The sequence below is a fragment of the Pelophylax lessonae genome (assembly GCF_965119305.1).
Source record: "Pelophylax lessonae genome assembly, chromosome: 13".
In the NCBI taxonomy this organism is placed as follows: domain Eukaryota; kingdom Metazoa; phylum Chordata; class Amphibia; order Anura; family Ranidae; genus Pelophylax; species Pelophylax lessonae.
In genome coordinates this window covers 189,289,492-189,313,367 of record NC_138780.1, presented here as the reverse complement: position 1 = coordinate 189,313,367, position 23,876 = coordinate 189,289,492, and the positions used below count along the sequence as shown (strand labels likewise).

At 42.0% G+C, this 23,876-nt stretch overlaps 1 protein-coding gene across 1 annotated transcript in view; it reads right to left on the bottom strand.

The window, feature by feature from the left end:
* TTC8 (tetratricopeptide repeat domain 8) overlaps positions 1–23,876 on the bottom strand; it is a gene marked incomplete at its 3' end in the record, with an annotated part of 99,977 nt that overhangs the window by 34,094 nt on the left and 42,007 nt on the right. The window contains exons 5-8 of the mRNA XM_082242796.1: positions 22,743–22,832; positions 14,274–14,318; positions 10,848–10,933; positions 9,907–9,994 (exon numbers count right to left, since the gene is read on the bottom strand). Of these exons, the coding sequence (XP_082098922.1) occupies positions 9,907–9,994; positions 10,848–10,933; positions 14,274–14,318; positions 22,743–22,832 (309 nt within the window). The remainder of the gene's footprint in view (positions 1–9,906; positions 9,995–10,847; positions 10,934–14,273; positions 14,319–22,742; positions 22,833–23,876) is intronic.

The following is a 23,876-nucleotide window of genomic DNA, read 5'->3' as shown; positions in this document are numbered from 1 at the left end:
CATATAGAGAAATCATTTAACTTTATTATCCAGTATGGGGTTAATTATCAAAAGAGGTGTGTCTCTGACCTCATCAGTTTAGGTATAGAATATCCCAACCAATTGGGATAATGTTTCATCCCTCTGGGTTTTACTTATGGTAATTTTTATAGCTCTTTGTTCTTACCATATAAAAGACCAACCCAGATATGAGAGAGGACATTACACTACTGACAACACACCTCACACTTACACCACACACGCTATTACATTTTTCAATAGACTCATCCAGACATACTTCCTGGTCCATCATTCATCTGAAACTTGAAGGGAATCCACCATCTTAAGAAAGGCATCCATCTTAGGACTCTGGTAACGATTTGAAGCTAGCGGCTATCTTAAGTGTGGTAATTATGCCTTGCTGTATTATTTGATTTTATTCAACAATTGTTTATTCCTTCCTTATATGTTTTATATTGCATATTTAAGGGTAATGAGATTACAATCCCAGCCGTATAAGCCATAGTAGATTTTTCTCTAAAAGGCTGATTTTTGTTTTTATACATTTTTATTAATATCAGATTAAATGCATTATTTGCAATTTTAAGTCTTCCGTTTTGCATGGCTTATTCTCATTCCTTCTGCAGTGGAATGACTTTGGGCTATGTGATTCGCAGACCATTGTAGTCTGTTTATATAGAACATTAATTTATGGCTTATACTATACCTGGGAAGAAATAGTAATCTTGCTTTAGTTTTACTTTCACTTTGTTTTAGTTTCACTTTGTTTTACTTTCACTTTCATTATTGAGCTAAACATCACATTGCATTGATTATTTGAAGTTATTAGTTTTTGTAGAGTTATCTTTTTGTGTCACTTCTTGTTTGATCATATATCGTGTTTGCATGTCTTGAGAATAAATATTTTTATATATATTCCACGCTGTAGACTGTACTCACTAAGATTGGTATATGCTTTTAAAAAGAAATTAATCAATTAAAAAGAATTCACGACATTGATTTATGGCATAAGTGGAGACTCTCCTTTCTCACAGATCTTTGCTTATTAACCATAAATAAATACACTGCTATATTCAGAGCAGTATAAATATTCTGACATAAGTACGAGCGCAAGATATTTATTATTAAATATTCTTACATATAATGGAGGCCCCAGCGAGATAATTATTGATTTCTTACATATGCCAATCATAAATATTGATCATGTGACATAATCAATAACTTTGAAAAAAAAAAATTTTTTTTTTGGAATTTTTTTTTTTTAATAATTATGAATGTTGATAGTAATGCCTTAAAAATGTCCACAGCAGGTAATGTTCATGCTGCCAACTCTGGCAAGGTGTCAGTCCCTAGTGGTAATGCCACAACCCTAGTAGATTTGGCACAGATCATAAATGTGTGGAAGCACCTCTCTGAGTCTGAAATGGTGGAATATGTAAATGCTGGTTAGAGTCATATATCAAAATCCTCAAAAGTCGGGCCAATAAAGGGCATCTGACATGGGTAGAGGACAACCTGTATGTATGAACTCACCAATAAGCTTATCTAACACCAAAAGACGTCAGGAAGTGTGATCACATACTTTTTGGTCATGGCTAATCTTACTGTATCTTTATGAGGAACTGCACTAGAAGGCTCAGCAAAAAGGAGTTTAGTAAAGTTCCAATCTCCACTCCAAATAAATGAGAGATTGAGATTAGGAACCTCCTTGAGCAGGTGAAAGTTAACTCTATTGGGACACATAAGTTAAGAGAATGTAGCGTGAAACTGCAAAATAAAGTAGAACTGTGGCAGAAGTTTTATCAAGTAAACTGTAATGAAAGTAATCATGTGAAAGTGAAATGTAAATGATTAATGCAATAATTAGGAAGTTTTGAGCAAGGAAAAATGTTTTCTAGCAAAAAGTTGCCGAGTAATCAGCAGTGGAAAATTTTGAAATTAAAAAAAAAAAAAAAATAATAATAATAAAAATGTAACAGTTCAATTCATGACAGGAACTCATAAGTAAGTAAATAGCAGAGTTCCAAACGGTCATGGTGTCCATGTAAAAGGGCAATGCTTAATTAGTCCTGCATTTTAAATATGAATTATTCATAGACCCAGATATGATTCCCAGTCTGTTGGTTATGACCCAGACAAGGGGGGGAGTCAGGCAAAGAGTCCATGTCCTACCCCAGCCATATTCCTAATATAGGAGGGCAGAAATTGGGCAGCCATGCATAAATAGGTATGAGTCATATCAGGTCATTGCAAAAAGACTAGCACCCCTAAAAAGACACCATAAACCTCCATAAGAATTTAAAAAGTTTTTAAAAAGAGTACTGTCCTGATTTTTGTCATGAAAAGGTCCTTAGACATTGTCTTAAACATTATTGATTACCCTGAGGCCTATGAAAACAACTTTCTGTGTTGTGCCTGCAGGATGTCATTTAAAAGTCAGCCCATACAAAAACCTCACTGCTGCTAGAGCTGTTCTCTACTATTTAAAATGTACACAGCACCAAAGCCATTGAATTTTTTTCTGCTGTACTCAAAAGTGCTTAACACCCTTCAATGAAGGTCTGAGTACAACCATCTGAAATTTAAATCCCTGTGCTTTGATGCATTGCCCATGTACATAATAATAATATGTTTGGCAAAGGAGCAAGATATGCCACCTAGGCTCCAAGGGGACACCGGATACCTTAAGGAGGACACCGGACATCCCATTAACAAGGGGGGGGACACCCACAAATAAATAGGGATTTGCCCCATCCTAGGGTTCCCCAATATCCTCGGGAAGATCGAGTGACATTAAGGCCCAGACCTCACGCCAGAACCGAGTAACTGGTTCTGATAGGGATCTGTCCCATTTGTCTGAACCCGAGAGACATAGGCACCGCAGGAGGCGGAGCCAATAATTCAATTCTGTAAAAGTTTTCAGCAGAGTAGAGGCCAAATTGGATCAGCTGATCACTTGGTTCACTTAGGGCACTGCAGCCCAGAACTAAAATAAGCCATCTTTAGGAACAAATCCTGTGGCCAGCCAAAGGCTATAAAATCCTTAAATGCCCAAGTGGTAAGGAATCAGAAGGGATACACTGAATAGAGGCATAGGATGCAGAGGTTCTAACACCATTTTATTCCCAGATCACAGCATTGAGGATCCTGGAATCCCTGCCAGAGGGGATCTTGGTTGTTAGATACTAACTACCCTCCTATTTTTCAGTGGTCACTTCATCCCTCTGACTCAAACAGGTCGCTTAAAGTGGGCACATTTTGAAAAATCGCCAATGACGGTGATACCAAGGAGGGTCAAACCCTAATGACGTAATGAAGTCAAGAGGTTAAAGGTTGTATACGGTAACCAAGAAGGAATCCTCAATGCCAGGTAGTTTTATTGCCTACAATAAATTGCATTGATGCCCCAAAGGGGGAAATATATATATTTTTTTCTCCTAAGTAGTAGGTAAATTTTAAACAAAATATTGTATTATTGTGTCATTGTCCAATGTGTGGTATCCATGGCGATAAAGACATTCCATGTTAATAAGCCCCAGAAGTCAGTCGCCCTAGGAAAGGTCGCATATGTAGTCTCACCTTCCATGGTAGTCATATGAAAGGACTGATCACACGGTGGATTAAAGGAGAACTCTGAGAAAGCTTAGGGTACCAACATCGCATTGAAATGTCAATTGATAAGAATGTATATTCATACTATATGTTTCATTCAATAGGAAGAGATTAACCTTCCATGCCAGGTCGTTGATTGGTACAGACGATGATGTTTGCCAAAAGACACAGCGATCGGATGGGTCATCTCTCCCTAGAGCACAGCTCAGGACGGAACCCCTCATTGCATCAGGTCCCTCTTCAGGAATCAAGCTGCGAGACGCCCCAGATTCTTGTTGACGGAGAGGAAGATTTGTTTCAACAGATCTTTGTGCATTTGATCCGAGGAAATCCATTGAGAGAAATCGCACTACCTCCTGTTTTCAGTTGAAGGAGATGTGAGAATGGTGCATTGCACACGTGAGCAAAACCTCAGTCTTGGTGTATAACACTCTAGGCCATGCTGAAACCATTCATTATCCAACCAATATCCAAGGTTGAACATCCAAACAGATTTCTCGGATTCCTGATTGCCAACATTGTTTTACTGCGCTTTGAATGGTAGTTGCTAATGCCATTGCAGCAGTTAATTTCTGTCTCCATTAACACTTTGCAAGCTGGAGATGCAGATTTCAAGGAACATTTGAGTTTCTTTACTAGGAGATCAGAAGTCAAAGAGACTAACAAGGAACAGTTGGTGACATAGCTAACATTGCAAAGTCGCTACGAACTGACATTTTGAACTGATTGTTTTTTTTTCTCTTCTCATTTTTTTTTTATTTTACCGATTTACTTAAAAGTTATGAACAATTCCCAATATGAACTATTCTCTTACAAAAAGAGAACAAGACATTTTTTTTTTCCACTACTCCTTAAAAAGCTTTCTTTCCAGATAGGCCTAAGTTGCTCACTTGTCTACTGGGAAGAAAGGGGGGGGATATGTCGGGCCTGTTGGGGGTTATTAAAATAATAATAGGTAAAAAGAAAAATGATTTTAAAAGCCATGTATATTTCATATTATGCATATAAGAGATTCTGAACAGGATGGCGTCCATCTTGTTTTTAAGGTGAAACAAAGTTCATATATATACTTGTTAAACAAAATGTCTCGTACAAGCTTACAAGAGAGCATAGAATTTCAACAATAGGGTCCTATACTTTCAGCAGACATTTATATTTTCTTTTGTCATAAATAAGCTTATACATTGACATCTCTATCAGATAACAGATGTTAAGGGGATGGTAGTGTCAGTCTGTCTATAAGTATTTAACAATAGACAATGGCTCAGTGTTTTTCAGCATACATTTAAAGATGAACCATATAAGTTTTTATAGATACATTATCATATGTGAGAAGATATTAGCTATAATTATGTCATTATATTATGTAAGGCATATACATATATATTTAGGAATGTTATATCACATTTTGGGTTTATATTCTCAGTAATAATCTTACTTAGAATTCTTTTTCTAATAAGTGTAAAGACATGTGTATCTCGTTACTAATTACCTCATTTCAGAGAAGTTTGTGTGTAGGTCTGGTGTAAGTTTTTATGACACTATAGATCTTCCTATCCTAGTCTGGATGTCTGACAGTTGTGTCACAAGTCAAATAAGTAATTGCTTTTCACTAGCCGACAGGTCAATAGGTCATCAGATAACAAATTGTTTTAATTATATTAAATACAAAATCTAATGAACGGTACAATACTGCCCTCTGGAGACGAAATACCAGGTGCAGTCTTGAGATAATTTGAGATATTCCAATATAAAAATATTATATTGTGTTAAATAATATAATTATTGAAATGGCATTACTTGCCAAGATGAATAATGGAAATACAGGTGGACATTTATGTATGTACTGGGAGTCTGGAGAAAGTTTTATGTTGTGTTATATGATTAATCTCACATATAGAGAAATCATTTAACTTTATTATCCAGTATGGGGTTAATTATCAAAAGAGGTGTGTCTCTGACCTCATCAGTTTAGGTATAGAATATCCCAACCAATTGGGATAATGTTTCATCCCTCTGGGTTTTACTTATGGTAATTTTTATAGCTCTTTGTTCTTACCATATAAAAGACCAACCCAGATATGAGAGAGGACATTACACTACTGACAACACACCTCACACTTACACCACACACGCTATTACATTTTTCAATAGACTCATCCAGACATACTTCCTGGTCCATCATTCATCTGAAACTTGAAGGGAATCCACCATCTTAAGAAAGGCATCCATCTTAGGACTCTGGTAACGATTTGAAGCTAGCGGCTATCTTAAGTGTGGTAATTATGCCTTGCTGTATTATTTGATTTTATTCAACAATTGTTTATTCCTTCCTTATATGTTTTATATTGCATATTTAAGGGTAATGAGATTACAATCCCAGCCGTATAAGCCATAGTAGATTTTTCTCTAAAAGGCTGATTTTTGTTTTTATACATTTTTATTAATATCAGATTAAATGCATTATTTGCAATTTTAAGTCTTCCGTTTTGCATGGCTTATTCTCATTCCTTCTGCAGTGGAATGACTTTGGGCTATGTGATTCGCAGACCATTGTAGTCTGTTTATATAGAACATTAATTTATGGCTTATACTATACCTGGGAAGAAATAGTAATCTTGCTTTAGTTTTACTTTCACTTTGTTTTAGTTTCACTTTGTTTTACTTTCACTTTCATTATTGAGCTAAACATCACATTGCATTGATTATTTGAAGTTATTAGTTTTTGTAGAGTTATCTTTTTGTGTCACTTCTTGTTTGATCATATATCGTGTTTGCATGTCTTGAGAATAAATATTTTTATATATATTCCACGCTGTAGACTGTACTCACTAAGATTGGTATATGCTTTTAAAAAGAAATTAATCAATTAAAAAGAATTCACGACATTGATTTATGGCATAAGTGGAGACTCTCCTTTCTCACAGATCTTTGCTTATTAACCATAAATAAATACACTGCTATATTCAGAGCAGTATAAATATTCTGACATAAGTACGAGCGCAAGATATTTATTATTAAATATTCTTACATATATATATATATATATATATATATATACACACACACACACACACACACGTGTGTATGTATGTATACACAAACATACATACACCTCAAAAAATTTAAAGGTACAAGTTGCAAACACATCAGATCTCAATGGGGAGAAAGATCATGCTGGATATCTACACTGATATGGACTGGGTAATGTGTTAAGAACAAAAGGATGCCACATCATTTAATGGAAATTAAAATTATCCTTTCAGAGGGCTGAATTCAAAGACACCCTGAAAATCAAAGTGAAAAAATGATGCAGCAAGCTAGTCTATTTTTCTGAAAATTTCATTGCAGCAACTCAAAATGGTCCTCAGTAGTTTGTATGGCCCCCACAGGCTTGTATGCATGCCTGACGTTGGGGCATGCTCCTAATGAGACGACGGATGGTGTCCTGGGGTCTTTCCTCCCAGATCCGGACCGGGGCATCACTGAGGTGCAACCTGGTGGTGTCAGATGGACCAAAATATAATGTCCCGGAGGTGTTCTATTGGATTTCGGTCAGGCGAGCGTGGGGGCCATTCAATGGTATCAATTCCTTCATCCTCCAGGAACTGGCTGCATACTCTCACCACATGAGGTCGGGCATTGTGGTGCACCAGGAGGAACCCCAGACTCACTGCACCAGCGTAGGGTCTGACAAGGGGTCCAAAGATTTTATCCCATTACCTAATGGCAGTCAGGGTGCCATTGTCTAGCCTGTAGAGGTCTGGGTGTTACTTCATGGATTTGCCTCCCCAGACCATCACTAACTCAACACCAAACCAGTCATGCTGAACAATATTACAGGCAGCATAACGTTCTCCACGGCTTCTCCAGATGCTTTAACGTTTGTCACATGTGTTCAGGGTGAACCTGCTCTCATCTGTAAAAAACTCAGGGCGCCAGTGGCAGACCTGCCAATTCTGGTGATCAATGGCAAATGTCAATCGAGCTCCACAGTGCCGGGCAGTGAGCACAGGGCATACTAGGAGGATGTTGGGACCTCAGGCCACCCTCATAAAGTCGGTTTCTGATTATTTGGTCAGAGACATTCACACCAGTGGCCTGCTGGAGGTCATTTTGTAGGGCTCTGGCAGTGATTATCCTGTTCCTCCTTGCACAAAGGAGCAGATACCGGTCCTGCTGATGGGATAAGGACCTTCTACGGACCTGTCCAGCTTTCCTAGAGTAACTGCCTGTCTCCTGGAATCTCCTCCATGCTCTTGAGACTGTGCTGGAGACACAGCAAACCTTCTGGCAATGGCATGTATTGATGTGCCATCCTGGAAGAGTTGGACTGCCTGTGCAACCTCTATAGGGTCCAGGTATCGCCTAATGCTACCAAGTAGTGACACTGACCCTAGCCAAAAGAAAAACAGTTAGAAAAGAGGAGTAGGGAAAAAAATGCTATTGGCCTCTACCTGTAAAATCATCAGTTTGTGGGCAGGGGGCGTAACCGAAATCTGAGGGGGCTGCCCTCCCCTGCACCACCTTAAGTCTGGCCATGCAGCACTTACTTGCCTGGATTTGCCGCTGCCAGTGGCATGCCAGACACAGCATTGATCCAGACGTGCCCGGGTGGAATGCTTAACTCTCTTGGGTCACATGCGGCCTGTAGGCCGCGGGTTGGACACCCCTGCTTTAGACTAACTTCTAGGCCTGGAATAGCTTCAGACACTATTAAAAAATCGTTCTAATTAAAGCTAAAATGTAACATATGCATAAAATACCCCCCCCCCTTCTCCCCATCAACATGCAATTACATTTTCTTTTAATTAAATAATTTAATTTTTAAGAAATAGCTATTTTGAGATGCAGTGATGTAATCCCTGGATCTTCCTGCTGGCCTTTGCTCTGTAGCTTGATTAAGGTTGGCAACATGGGGTTGGAAGGCTCCTGTAAATTTCATAGCACTCTGCCTCAAGTTTTATATGAAAAAACACATTCCCGGCATCCCTTTAAATATGAATCCCTGCTGGTCAGTGGGTGGTGTAGGCTTTAGCTGTGCAATCTGCTGATCAGTATCTTGATTATTCTCCAATACAGTGTAACCAAGAAAATAGTCAGCAGATTGTACAGCTAAAGTCTGCAGTACCAAGAGGCCAGCAGGAATGCACATCTAAAGAGACCCCAAGAATGTGGTCTTTCATAAAATGCTTAACAAACAGCAGTATCTGGACCTACGCAAGCCCTTAAGATAATGCCCACATATGGTGAAGAACAAAAATGACTAATGGCAGAGAAACCAACAGCTGTGAGAACCGGCCCAAGGACTGTACAGTTAAGGAGGAGAGAGCACTGATGATAAATTAAGTCATTTAGACAAGAAATGAAGGCTCAAGATAGCGGTTTTCAGCTTCAGAGGGTTGTATTGTGGAGACACCTATTTTCAGTTGAGAATAATCACCTTCAACAAAGGAGAATCCTTGCTATGAGTGCAGGGGGGAAAAAAAGGAAAGCCTGGAGTTCAGCCTTATTACAGTGGGGTGCTCCTGGGCCTTTCCTGGCCTGTATGGGGATAACGTAGGTTTAGATCCTCCACTTGTCCATTTATCAGTGGGTGGGCACCTACTCGAAAAATGGGTAGGTGGGATCAGCAGGTTTGCAATTATTAACCATTAGCCATCATGATACAGTCTCGTTTTAATGGGAATTTAATGGCAAAGTCAGTGTCTCTGGAAAGGACATCCCTCCAATCCCATATGCTCAACGTACATGTGCTCTTTCGCAACTCCTTGATCCCCTGAAGCCGGAGAGAATAGCTGGTACCTCTGGGTATGAGGGAGCATGTATATTGCCCCATATGACAGTTCCCTAGGCCCAATTTGCTAGGCCTGAGAACTGCTACATAACTGAATGAGAGAGGTCACTGCTTCCCTGTTTCAGTGCTGGTTGTGGAAAAGCAAGGGAGCGCTGTAAGGCAAGTATGTGGAGGTTCGGGGATGTCCTTTCCATAGTCATTGTCAAGCAAATATTCAGATAAAACCTGTAACGTTTTCCTTTCTACAGCTGCCCCCCTGAGAAGAGTATTGGAATCCTCATATGTTCTGACAGTAACATTTACCCTACCCAATAAGCCAACCTGAAGTACAAAAGAATTACAATAAATATAGAAATAAAAAAAAAAAAACATGCAGCCAATTCATGAAAAACCAGGCATGAAGGCCAGGCTCCCCCAGTGCTATCTCATTCTTATCTTGACCTCACCGGTTGATAAATCTGATGTTCTATATAAGCTGGTGATTTGCAAACATTTACCTTTCCCAGGTACAGAAGTGTGTCTACCATATCCTGATGTACGAGAGCCGATTTAAACTGGTTCTCTGCTTCACGGAACAGCCCCAGCCTGTATAGGAATTACAGAATGCAATACGGTTTCCTTAGCACTGAGACATTTTTAGCACTGAAACATTGCATCACTGGGGTTCTGCATTCAGACCCAAACTAGGACACGCTCTACATAAAGCTGTAAATAGTGACTATGATGGGCAACTCAATAATAATAATAAAAATAATAATAAGTTCATATGGTGGGGGTCTTAAGAGTGTAAGCTCTTCTGGTGCAGAGACCAATGTGATTGGCTTAGTGTTCTCTGTACAGCTCTGCAATATAGGTCAGCGTTTTATAAATGTAGAAGGGCGAAGTCACACTAAGACAGCTGCTGGAGCGCTTTACCTGCATTTCCAACTGTGGAACACGATTCAGCGCATCACACAACTCCCTTTTTTATGTTTTTTGTACAAACTTTATTTGAAATGTACAAAAGTACACTTGATTTCTGGCACTGTACAGCAGCCTAATGTGCAAGGCTGCTGCTGTACAGTGCCATGTGCGTCTGTACAGTGCACTGCAATAAATGCATTTTATCGCAAAATTCAGCAGCGGACTGCCTGGCTACATTACGGTGTGAATAGGACACACAGAAAACAATTGCTTTCTATGTGTCCTTGCAGGGACAACCATTTTGCAATAAAGTAAAACACCAGTCACAGCACTGTGTGAAATCACCCTAATAAGAATAGTGTTACAATGGTGGGGACGTTAGAATGTAAGCTCCTCTGATGCAGAGACCGATGTCAATGTTCTCTGTAGAGCACTTTAGAATGTGTCAGAGCTATATAAAATGCGTAATCCTAGTGTGCGACTGTACTAGAGGAGCTTACTTCAAAACATGGCAAGACTGTGGCAGACATCTTACCTGTAATAACACTTTCCCAGCTGAACCTTCCACCACCAGTCCTTGAACTGAGCGTTTTCTGTGGCCAAGGCAGCCAACTCTAGAGCCTAAAACACAAACAGCTCCATTTTCATGTCTGGTTGAAATGTTCCTTTACAGCGGTACTACAACTGAACTAAAAGCTCTTGCTACTGTAAAGTACTGAAAGATATAAATTTACCATAAGTGTGTATTGTCTATGGAGATGTAACCGTTTTGTCAAAAGAAAAAAGCAGGATGAAGGGTTTACATCAGGGCTCGACAAACCCCAGGTGCCAGGTCGCATTGACGACTAGATCTAGCGACCTGGCTCCTGGGTTGCACTGCAAGAGGTGTCTTGTCCCCCATGCACCCCCCCCCCCCCCTGCGGGTGCGCAGACTAAGATACTGCACCGGCAACTGAGGCCATGGCTTTGCGGCTTTCTGGTATGAGATGCTTCTATCGGGGAACTAGTGCCCTCTTGTGGTGGCCCGGGGTTTGACAAGCAGTGACTAACAGCGCTGAGTGTTTCCCTTGCCTGTTCTCGCTGCCTGCCCATCTTTGTCCCAAGAGGAGAAGAAACTGAAGTTGTTGCAGGCTTCATCTGGGGCCCTTTGCTTAATTGTAAGTGGACAGGGAGTGTGGGGCGGTTGGTTGGAAAAGCCTCAGATCTATTCACACCCTCACAAAAGATGGAAACCGTCAAAAAAACAACATAAAATGTATTTTTTATTATTTTTCATCTCCTTGCCATGCCACAGCCACACAGCCGAACGTCCCTTTCACATGGGCTGTCTGATCAGGTCTGCCTGTCAGTTTTTTCAGGCGGACCTGATCAGACCCTTCAGTCTCCTCTATGGAGCAGCAGCTGTCCACTGACAACCCCCGCCATCCGATCCTGTCCGCCAAAAACAAACGGATGGTGATCCTATTTTCCATCTGTCCAGCAGATCGAATCAGATGGCATCGGATGGATATGGACAGACAGTCCATTTCCATCCGAATGCCCCATAGAGGAGAGCGGGACTGTGTCAGGACCTGTCATCCGCCTGCTTAGCTGGGATTAGCGGCAAAATCCCTGCTGAGCAAGCGGATTCTGCTTAGCGGAGGTGCCCATATGAAAGGGGCCCAAGGTGGCATGAGATACTGATCCCCTATCACCCCCACCTTGCTGCACTGTCCTTCCCTAGTGAGCCACTGCCCATCACACCATTAAGCCAAGTACACACGGGCCGAATGCTGGGCAACCTCAGCCGGTTCAATAAAAACTGGCCGCCATTCGGCCCGTGTGTATGGCAGCTGGTCCTACAGAAGCCGACCATTCGACATTGCGCGAAAAAAAAAATTGGCTCCTAACTTTTTTAGCTGGCTCCTAGATTCCAAGCAAATTTGTCAAGCCCTGGTGTACATATTCATAACAAATTATCTATACGTGTAAAGTATGTGACATATATAAATAATCTTTGAAATAAAAGATTAACCTTCAAAATACAAAAAACAGCACCGCAAAACAATGGTAGTCATATGTAATCACCTCCACAGCTTGAATGAATAATGCGGACTTAAAATGATTAAAATCAAAAATTATATAAAATAAATATATAATAAAGTCCCACAGTCCATCAGCCGCAAATGATAACAATCAGGATGTGCATTGAAATCCAGAGTCTAGGAAGTACGGGAAAGGATCACCCAACAATCCACCACCAAAGTGCCGGGGATAAGGCAGAAATGGACACTCACCAGACCTATATGCTTATTCACTCTCATGAACAAGCTATATTCGCTTTAGAGAAAGAGAAAAAGAAACCTCCAGAACTGCATCAGCTGTCTCTTATCCACCGACAAACCACCAAGACTCCGGTACATGTGGGAGAAAACAGAGCCTCCACTAGTGCAATAACATTTAACACTTTTTATTTGCAAAGAAAATAACAGGACAATTGCACTCACTTGTAAACTTATAGATACAGGCACATCGAGTAAATGGTGAGGATGAACAGCCGTTGGACCTAGGGAATGGCTCTATGCCAAGCCAAGCGCAACCGGGTGCTTCCGTCACCGTCAATCTTGTTACAGGGTACGCCTTCTGACCACGCCCGACGTGTTTCGTCACTTCCGACTTCGTCACTGGCCCCCAAGATTGACGGTGACGGAAGCACCCGGCGGCGCTTGGCTTGGCGTGGAGCCATTCACCAGGTCCAACGGCTGTTCATCCTCACCATTTACTCGATGTTCCTGTATCTATAAGTTTACAAGTGAGTGCAATTGTCCGGTTATTTTTTTTGCAAATAAAAAGTGTTAAACGTTATTGCACTAGTGGAGTCTCTGTTTTCTCCCACATGTATCGGAGTCTTGGTGGTTTGTCAGTGGATAAGAGACAGCTGATGCAGTTCTGGAGGTTTCTTTTTCTCTAAAGCGAATATAGTTTGTTCATGAGAGTGAATAAGCATATAGGTCTGGTGAGTGTCCATTTCTGCCTTATCCCCGGCACTTTGGTGGTGGATTGTTGGGTGATCCTTTCCTGTACTACACCTGCCTAGACTCTGGATTTCAATGCACATCCTGATTGTTATCATTTGCGGCTGAAGGACTGTGGGACTTTATTATATATTTATTTTATATAATTTTTGATTTTAATCATTTTAAGTCTGCATTATTCATTCAAGCTGTGGTGGTGGTTACATATGACCACCATTGTTTTGTGCTGCTGTTTTTTGTATTTTGAAGGTTAATCCTTTTAATTCAAAGATTCTTTATATAGGTTTATTAAGCTAAGCAGCTGCATTTTTCTATTTGTGTTACTGCACCTCCTCAAGCGCATTGGTTTCTTAGTGATATTTTATTACACATTTGAGATCATTTATACAAAGTATGTGACATGCTGCAGAAAAATACTAAATGGTCATTATGGTCCATCTCCTGAGACCCAGAGAACTAAAGCCTCATACACACGCACCGATTGTTGGCCGACCGATCGGCCGTCTTTTGTCCAGTATTGTTGGGTTGGTTGAAATGTGCTCTAGACTGCACACAAATTTTTTCGGCCAACAACAACCAACTTCAGAAGTGATGTCATGTGCTGGTTTACTTTCCGTGTGTTTTTTCTTCTCTGAGCATGCCCAGTCTTGCTCATCTGATTTTTGTCTGCCGAAATCTGTACTGACTGAGGAACAATCGGCCGTTCTGTTGACGGCCAACAAAAAATTTTATAGCATGCACACCAGATTTTGTTAGGCCGAAAAGTCGCAGTCGGTTGTCGGAATCATCATACTAACAAGCCGACAATCGGCCGACAATTCACGGCCAACAATCGGTGCGTGTGTATGAGGCTTAAATCTGCAGAATTCTACCAAACACTAAACAATCCTCTCACATTGAGATCTGTTCAACAGAAGAAAGACATTTGTTGAAAATTGAAACCTTACATTTTTCACATCATTTTCATGGTGGAAGATGTATTCAAACAGTGTCTGGAAAAAAACAAAAAAAAAAAACACAGTAATATCGGTCAGTAATAGGTGATGAACATCTCTTTACCAGAAAGAAGAGAAAAGAACTGGCTACTTTTAAGATGCAAATTCTATTCCATTGATTTTACCGTACACATGAGTGTAGCGTCTAGTATCCTTGAATTATATACATGCTTATGGATAATTGTTTTGATGTAAGCAGATTTGGATGGGGGGAATCGGATGTGTGTAATATATGTTGAAATAAAAGTTTTAAAACGGTATCACACTATCCGTGTCCCATATTTGCTTCTCCCCCATTGGTGGTTTGGTTTCATGTGACCCAGACTTCCGAGGGAAAGTAAGAGGTTACAGATCGGATCAGGGGAGACATTACAACCCGAGGAACCAGGACTGACCACAAAGTGAAGAGGAATCTTGTGGAGCAAATATTCAAGTGCCTATGATCTACTGTATATCTGGTAAGTGCCCATTGCTACGGGGTGCACTGGAGGTGTGGTGAAGGATTTTAATTTATCCAAACACTGGGAGTACCACCGTTTGTCAAGTCATATTGAGTTGAACATATGGGACTTGTATTGGGTTAGACTCACCTAGTATCATAGCGGCATATGGACATCATTTGACCTTCCCTTTCATGCTTACATATTATGGACATCTGATTATGATTGTTTGATATGTGCAAACGTATACAGCGCTGCTGAGTGCGATTGATGCTGTACTTATGGAATGCTACAGTGTTTGTTACATTTGTTTTTGAATTTGATTTATTTACAGTAGATGCTATTATAGACTAATACAAAGTCTATATATTTTATAAATTTTATTTAAATTTGATTATTTCTTATTGACCGTTAGCGCTGGGCGAGTGTTTGTGGGTCTTTGATCAGCAACCACTTTACTAGTTTGGTAAAATCAATGGAATAGAATTTGCACCATAAAAGTCCCTAGTGCTTTTCTCTTCTTTCTACTTTACCAAATTGGGATGTTGGTGCTTTACTGAAAATATATGGTTCCACCCATTGTACATATGAATCTCTTTTTACCAGTTGATCCTGGCTGTTTATTTGCCTTCCAAACAACTGAACTCTGCATTCAGAGTTCAGCTGCATGTAAGACAGTGTTCTATTACAATTGATGTATTATAAATCCCCAGAACTATATCTCCCAAGAGCCTCTTCCTACACACAGTGTGTGTGAGCAGACACTTGGGAATCAAGGCAGCAAGGTTGTTTTGCTGGAAATGTATATATAGATAGAGATAGAGATAGAGAGATCAACACTACTCGGGATTTCAGTTCAGAAAAGGCACCGTGTTGTCAGCTCAAACAGGTAGTAAGGAGCTCACCAAATTTTTGACAGATCACATATTTTTCTGTCATTTTTAAAAGGGATAAGGCATAGGGTGGAGAGGCTGTGCAGTGTAATGGGTGTCCCCAGCTTACTTTCTACTAAGGGGTTGGGAATTTCTTGCAGCGTGCCTACTGATGGTACCAACATCTGCAGCCTAGAGTCGTGCTGTCTTCTGATGTTGGGAGTCTCTCCCCTCCTTAAATTCCTCTCGACTCTGTTGGGTGTGGCTGGGTCCACTGCCCTCTCGGCTGTTTTCCCTAAAGCCATGCAAGCCTTAATGACCAAAATGACCCAGTTATTTGCAGACTCTGACTGAAGAGGCCAGTAGATTCTGTATCCGGTTTACCTGTGCCCTTAGCGGCTTCTGAGGCCACAGAGTCTGATTTTGGGTTGCTAAAATTCTCATCAGATAACCTTGCTCTTAAGAAGTTACAGTCTACTGCTATTACTCCTAAGGTAAAGGAGGCAGGTCTCCTTTTCACACCTTAGCCCACAAAGACTTTTGCACCTTCTTTTCCAGCTCTTTTTATACGAATAGTAAAGCACCCTGATAAGTTGTTTACTCTCCCCTAAGCGTTTTGTATGTTTTGAGTGGATTCCCCCCTCATAACAATGGATATCAAAACTTTGAGGTGAATGTTGAAGAGCACCCGGTATAAAAAGTTCATAATAATTCAAGAGTTATTTGATAAAAAAAGGTTCTTATTGACTGCATTACTGCATGTTTTCATTAGGAAACATTCTGGGTACCCACAGGAGTGTAGCCCTGTATGAAAAAAAGCAGCGTGACTAGTGAGCTCTCTGTGGCAGTGGCCAGTGAGCTCTCTGGATGTTTTTGTCCTTTCACTAACTTTTAATGAACTCACATTCAATTACCAGCACCCCTTGGATGCTTTATTCTTCATTGAATTCTGAGGAATCTTGGTCTCCTGACAAAAATCTTGGAGCTTCCGGCAATTTGGCTGTCCCTTCTTGGAGCTTGGAGGACCATGTGATCTGCATTCCGGAAGTGCTTCTTGGGTTTTTTGGAATCCGTTTTTGGCAATTGTTTTCCAGATTTCAAAAGCTGGCCATAGATGGATCGAATCTCGACCAGTTCAGCAGGGACTGTAATCGAGTGGCTAATTAGATCACTTCTGCCTTCTACAGAATCGCCAATTGAAAACAGAGTTAGGTACCTGGTAACTCTTTTTCTAAGAAGTCTTCCAGGGTAGCATCTCAGAGATAGACTCCTCCCCTCCAAAACAGGAAACACAATAGTCCACTATTATAAAAATATCAGTCATACCTTCTGCCTCAGTAATATTAAAGCACTGAAGGAACCCTTAGTAAGCTCATGAGTCCCCATTTTGCCTTGTTCTTTAGGGCGGGAACGAATGCTGCCCTGGAAGAGAGTTACCAGGTACCCAACTCTGTTTTCTATAATCGTCTTCCAGGGCAGCATCTGAGAGGATATACCAAGCAATATTTACTAGGGAGGGGATAAAGTCTGGAGCACCTTGCGCCCAAATGTCTAGTCCTGACTGGACAGCTGGTCGATGCGGTAATGCCTTGCGAAGGTATTGAAGCTCGACCCTGTAGCTGCCCTGCAGTTCTGCTCCGGCTCTTCCTGCGCTTGGTGATGCCCAAGCTCTGGTCGCGTGGGCCATGACTCCACTTGGCGGGGCAAGGTTTAGTGCTTGGTAGGCTGTCTGAATAGCAAGCTTTATCCATCTGGCTATCGTACTTTGAGGCCGGCTTCCCCTTGTTGACTTCTACATGGAGAATGAATAGTGTGGTAATTTTTCCCCAATCTTTAGTTCTCTCGAGATAAGCTATCAGGATCTTTTACATCTAGCTTGTTGTAGGTGACTCTTTTCTTGCCATCAACAACATTTGGAAGGGAGGGATAACCACATCCTGAGTTCTGTGGAAAGTTGAAGAGACTTTTGGTAGGAATGCTGGGTCTGGGGGGGGGGATAATTTTAATCGGTCAGAATTAAACAATGTGGCTCTATCATGGATAGAGCCTGTATTTCGCTGACTCTTCTTGCTGACACAAGCGCCACCAGGAGTACTGTTTCTAGTGTAAGGTATTTATCCGAACACTCCTTCAATGGTTCAAAGGGTGCGGAGAGGAATCCTTTCAGTACCGTGGAGAGGTCTCATGTCCGAGTTCTGCTGAACTTCATGGGTCTGGCTTTTTTCAATGAGAGAAGGAATCTTATGAGAGGGTCTTCTGCCAACCCAATGTCTAGGTGGGAAGATAGGGGTGCCACTTGAAACTTCAAAATGTTATTGGAAATGCCCTTGTCCCCTCCTTCCTGTAAAAAATCTAAGGATTGCTGGAATAGTCCTTGTCGGGGTCTCCTTTGTTCTCATACCAGAAGACTTTTTCCTCACTTTTTGGTAGATGGCTCTAGTTACAGGTTATCTGCTGGCTAAGATGGTATCAATCACCCTGTTTGACAGACCTTTGTTTTGTAGCTTCACCCTTTCTGGAACAAGGTCGAAAGCTTCATGACTTTGTGGTTCCGGTGGTTGACCGACCCTTGAAGTAGGAGGTTCGGCATGTCTGGAAGGGTTAGATGTGGCTGAATACTGTTTTTTAAGTGACTGAACCATGGCCTCTGAGGCCAATGGGGTGCAATAAGTATCACTGTTGCCCTTTCTTCCTTGATTTTTTGTACCAACTTTGGTATTAGGGCAGTTGGGAGAGAATGCATAACACAGATGGGGAACCCAGCTTTGGTTGAACGCATCTACCCCAATGTTCCCATCTGTAGGGTTTAGAGGGAAAAATTTTCGGGAGCTTCGTATTTATTTTTGCCATGAACAGATCCACTTTGGGCACCCCCCAGACTCGGGTGATCCACAAGAAGATTTATTGATTTAAGGACCATTCCGTCTGTTTTATGATTTTTTGGCTTAAGAAGTCTGCCAGCATGTTGTCGGTTCCCTTCAGATGGATGGCTATGAGCTTTCTCTCGCCCCATGACAGTGTTGTTTCTGTCAGCCCCATTAGATGGGTCGATTTTGTCCCCCCTTGTCTTTTTAGGTATGCCACATTTGTGGCGCTGTCTGACCAAATCCTGATGTCTTTGTCCTGAATCGCCGGTTGGAATGCTTTTAACTACCTCAGGTTTGAGCATGCTTGAGACCAGTGGGGGTTCCATTTTCCTTGTGCGCAGCAGTCCACCATATGTGCTCCCCAACCCAGAGAGCAGGCGTCCATTGTGATCCGCACCAGATCGGTCTGTGCCCATCTGCGTCCTTTGTTCTGTAAACTAACGGGCTGAGCCACAACTGGAGCGTTCTTTTGATTGCACGAGGAATCAAAAAATTTGCCTCTAGGAACGATGGGTTGCCATCCCATTGGGCCAGAATGTGATTTTGTAGAGGTATCATGTGGAGCCTAGCCCAGCTAATGACCAGGATTAAGGACGTCATTAGTCCCAACCCTGCCATGCCCCGTCTGATGGTCATGAACTTGGTCTCTATCAGGGATTCTATCACTTCCTTGATCTTCGACTTTTTCCTCCATCAGGAAAATCTTGGTTATTTTGGCTTAGGTTAATTGAGATTTTTCTTCGTTCACAATAGATCCTAAGCCTTGCAAGTAAGAGGAGATGCTCTTGTGTAGATTGGCATCCAATCTGTCTGCTGATTCGGCAAAGAATAGTAGATTGTCTAGATATGGCACCATGCCTATGCCTTGCGGTCTTAGGTTTTTTAAGAAAACTCTGGGCGCAGAAGAGATGCCGAAAGGTAGAGCAGTGTATCAGAAATGTAGAGTGGTAGCCGGACCTTGGATCGCAAATCTTAGGTATCTTTGATGGCTCTTCTTGCATCTTGCAGATCTACTGTGGCCATAAATACTCCTGCTGGGAGGATATTTCTGACCGAGTAGATGGATTCCATCCTGAATCTTTTGTACCTTATTGTTGAGCGGTTTTAGGTACAGTATGAGCCTTAGCTTGCCTGATGGTTTTTTCCTTGCAATTATGTGCGAATAGACTCCTGTCTTTTCTTCCTCCGGCGGTACATGACAAATTTTTGTTTTATTAGATTCTCCAAAGCAGATAAAAAGTCTTCTGCTTAGTCTGTGGAATTCGGGGAGTGTCCTCACCAGATACTTGGTTAGGGGGGCGAGTGGAAAACTATCGAGTAGCCTTCTGCTACCGTACGAAGAGCAAATCCATTTTTCTTAATTTTCTTCCACTGATGGGCAAAGAATGCCAATCTGCCCCCCCACCTGGAGACTAGGGATCGACTGATTATCGGCAAAGCCGATATGCACTTTCCCCGATATAGGTGGCCGATATTACTGATATTTCAGAAAGTGCTTGTACCAGAGTGATGCCTGCAGCTAGAGGCATCACCCTGATACTGGCGTCTATAGCCGAAGGTCGGCTGTCTTGTAATGACAACCCATGCGGCTGAGAAGCCGCTCGGCTGTCATTACAAGGAGCGGGAGGGGACGCTGCCTTCCGCGGCTTGCCCGGGTCTCCCGTCCCACCGGGAGACCCGGGCAACCAGCCTGCACGGCCGCCCAAGACCCGGTCAAAGCGGCATTCAGCTCTGATCGGGTCTGGTAGGTGCAGACAGGGGCGTAACTACAGGGGTTGCAGGGGTTGCGATTGCTACCGGGCCCCATGCTCCAGGGGGCCCAGTAGCAAACCAGTGGGTGAACTTCCAGGATTGCAAAAGTCACACTTGCGACCGGGCCCTGGCATTGCACCACTGTGGGGAGGCCCAAAGATTGCAGGAAGGGAGCCCTCTGCAGAACTTGTGAAAGGATCCTGCTGCGGGACCGTAATAAAAGGCCATGCAAAGAGAGTAAAGAGCCCCAGGATTAGTGGGAAGAGCCCTGGGCTTGAAGGGAAGGGCCCCGGCCAGGGATCTGGGGGGGCCCTTCATGGTTTCTTGCATCGGGGCCCTGAAGGCTCTAGTTACGCCTCTGGGTGCAGACATCATCCCGGTATAACCACTGAAACCCAAGGATGTACGGGTACGTCCTTGGGTGGGAAGTGGTTAAAGTAGATTTATAGGAAAACTTTTTATTCATTTTGGATAGAACCAGGAAGGGTTTCAACCTCGGTCAGATTTTTTTTCGCAATCTGTGTCTTTTTGGGGAGATTTCCCTTCACTTCTTGTCCTGTAGCCAAACAGGAAGTAAGAGGAAATCTCAGCAAATTAACGGAATCTCTTGGGGACCGCTAGATCATCAGAACTAGTGTCCCTATTGGAAGAATTCCCCTCTGTTAGGTTACTTTTACTTTCAATGATAATAGTAGAAAGGGTAAATAGAGAGGGTGACTCTCCCTTATCAGGGGCACAGACAGAACGGACAGGGGTTCTAATCCCTCTCCACTCTATCCAACACTAAAGAAAATGTTTTGCCTTTAGCTCTACTTAAGTGGTTTAAAAGGCAGAAGGTTTTTATCTCAATGCATTCTTTGCATTAAAATAAAAAAAAAACTTCTGTGTGCAGCAGCCCCCCTAAATGTTGCACGAGAGCCTCAGCTGTCTGGGACACTCCCTCCTGTTTGGCTGAGACACAGCAGCGGGTGCCATTGGCTCCCACTGCTGTCAAATTCAGTGAACCAATGAGGAGAGAGGGGCGGAGCTGAATGGACACACAGAGCAGCGGCTTGGGTGTCCCCATGCAAAGTGTGAGAGGATTGACCGCACTCTGGTAGAAATATTTCTTGAAATCAAAGATGTTTCCTTTATTGTTCCAATAAAATCAAGTGACAGACAGTGTACAAGCAAACAAAGGTTGACGCGTTTCACGACATTACCAGTCGCTTACTCATAACCTCACTGGAGGTTATGAGTAAGCTGGAGTGAGGTTATGAGTAAGCGACTGGTAATGTCATGAAACGCGTCAACCTTTGTCTGCTTGTACACTGTCTGTCACTTGATTTTATTGGAACAATAAAGGAAACATCTTTGATTTCGAGAAAGATTTCTACCAGAGTGCGGTCAATCCTCTCACACTTTGCACGCTTCCGGATTACGGCTCCGACCTGCACCAGGTTCTTAGGCATACACCTGAGCGGCTACACTTTCCTGTTTTCCATTTGGGTGTCCCCATAGCAAGTTGCTTGATGTGGGGGCACTTGGTAGCGGGAGGAGCCAGAAGCTCCGGTGAGGGAGCCGAGAAGAGGAAGATCTGGGCTACTCTGTGCAAAACTATTACAGTAGGACAGGTTTATTATTTTTAAACAAAAAAAAATAAAAACTACAAGACTTTAATATCACTTTAAGGAGGAAGAAGCGACCTCCAAGGCATACCTACTCTCGATTTCTAATTGCTTTATACTTTATGTCCGAAGTTTGGAACTCTGTTAGTCTGGAGTTAGCAAGCACACTTTGGAGATGGTTCCTGTTGGTCCAATGTGGCTTTACATCTTTTTTTTCTTGGAAATGTATGCAACAAAAGTTTGCTTTTTTATGCAAATTGCTGAAAACCGTTTAAACTTTTTTTTTTTTTTTTTGTGCTGGGAATTATTTTTTTGTATTGTATTGTTCTGTGGGCTGCCCATATGCACCTTCCTTTTGCTAGTTATGAACTGATTTGAACGAATGCAATTTTTAACTTTGAAAGTAGAACGCCAACCCAGCAAGACTCCTATACCCAGACTGCCGATATCAGAGATTGCTATTCCCTAGTGAACAATACAAAAAAAATTCTAGACGGATCTCTCCAGGATGCCGTGGACTTTCAATAACCGCGTAGCAGAAAGTACAGACAACTGAAGTGTTAGAATGAAACTCTAGGGAACTGCTAGTGATCTGATGTAGAATTTGAAAGATGCTATAAGAAATAAAAAAAGCATTTACAGCATTTCTCAACGAGGCTCCAGACTGCCTGTTTAATATTAATAAACGGGAATAAGACTAAAAAACAGATTTCTTTTTCAGAGGTCTCTAGCTATGAGTAAGGAAGAAAAGGCTGATAGAGAATAACAGTCAACTCTCTTACCAAACACTCTGTTTAATTAATGGTAATGAGAATTTGATGGAGTGACATATATTTGGTTTAAATATTGGTATTTTTCAAAAATCACCTTTGTGTAGACTAACCTTTGCCAAGTTGGGACTCTGTGCATATTTAGACAAATTTAATCTGGACAGATTGATAAAAGGTCCATCTGGATTCGTCAGCATTGAAGCCTAATGGAAAAAAAAAAAACAGAAAAATTATATGATAAAAAGGTCCATCTGGATTTGTCAGCATTGAGGCCTAATGAAGAAACAAAAACACAGAAAAATTATATTAAAAAACACAGCCTCTCTCAACGAGATTGCTAGGAGTTCCCTGAGCCAGGAGCACCTAATGCCTCACGGATGATTTCTCACTGCCACCAATGATCTCTGGCTTCTCGCTGCCACCAATGATCTCTGGCTTCTCGCTGCCACCAATGATCTCTGGCTTCTCGCTGCCACCAATGATCTCTGGCTTCTCGCTGCCACCAATGATCTCTGGCTTCTCGCTGCCACCAATGATCTCTGGCTTCTCGCTGCCACCAATGATCTCTGGCTTCTCGCTGCCACCAATGATCTCTGGCTTCTCACTGCCACCAATGATCTCTGGCTTCTCACTGCCACCAATGATCTCTGGCTTCTCACTGCCACCAATGATCTCTGGCTTCTCACTGCCACCAATGATCTCTGGCTTCTCACTGCCACCAATGATCTCTGGCTTCTCACTGCCACCAATGATCTCTGGCTTCTCACTGCCACCAATGATCTCTGGCTTCTCACTGCCACCAATGATCTCTGGCTTCTCACTGCCACCAATGATCTCTGGCTTCTCACTGCCACCAATGATCTCTGGCTTCTCACTGCCACCAATGATCTCTGGCTTCTCACTGCCACCAATGATCTCTGGCTTCTCACTGCCACCAATGATCTCTGGCTTCTCACTGCCACCAATGATCTCTGGCTTCTCACTGCCACCAATGATCTCTGGCTATCTCTAAACTGGGGGATTCTTCCCACTGCCTACAAATTCAAGAATCATTTTCCCTACAAATCATCACACTAATGTACAGTGAGCTGTAGATACAATAAATTTGAAGGGGTTTCCTGAGGCAGGAAAGTTATTTCAAGGGTTCCTTCATATTAAAAAAGGTAAAGCGATATAAAAACCAAACAATAAAATATATTGCAACTTACCAGCCCTGTATTACTTTAATATCAGACACTTTTACCACC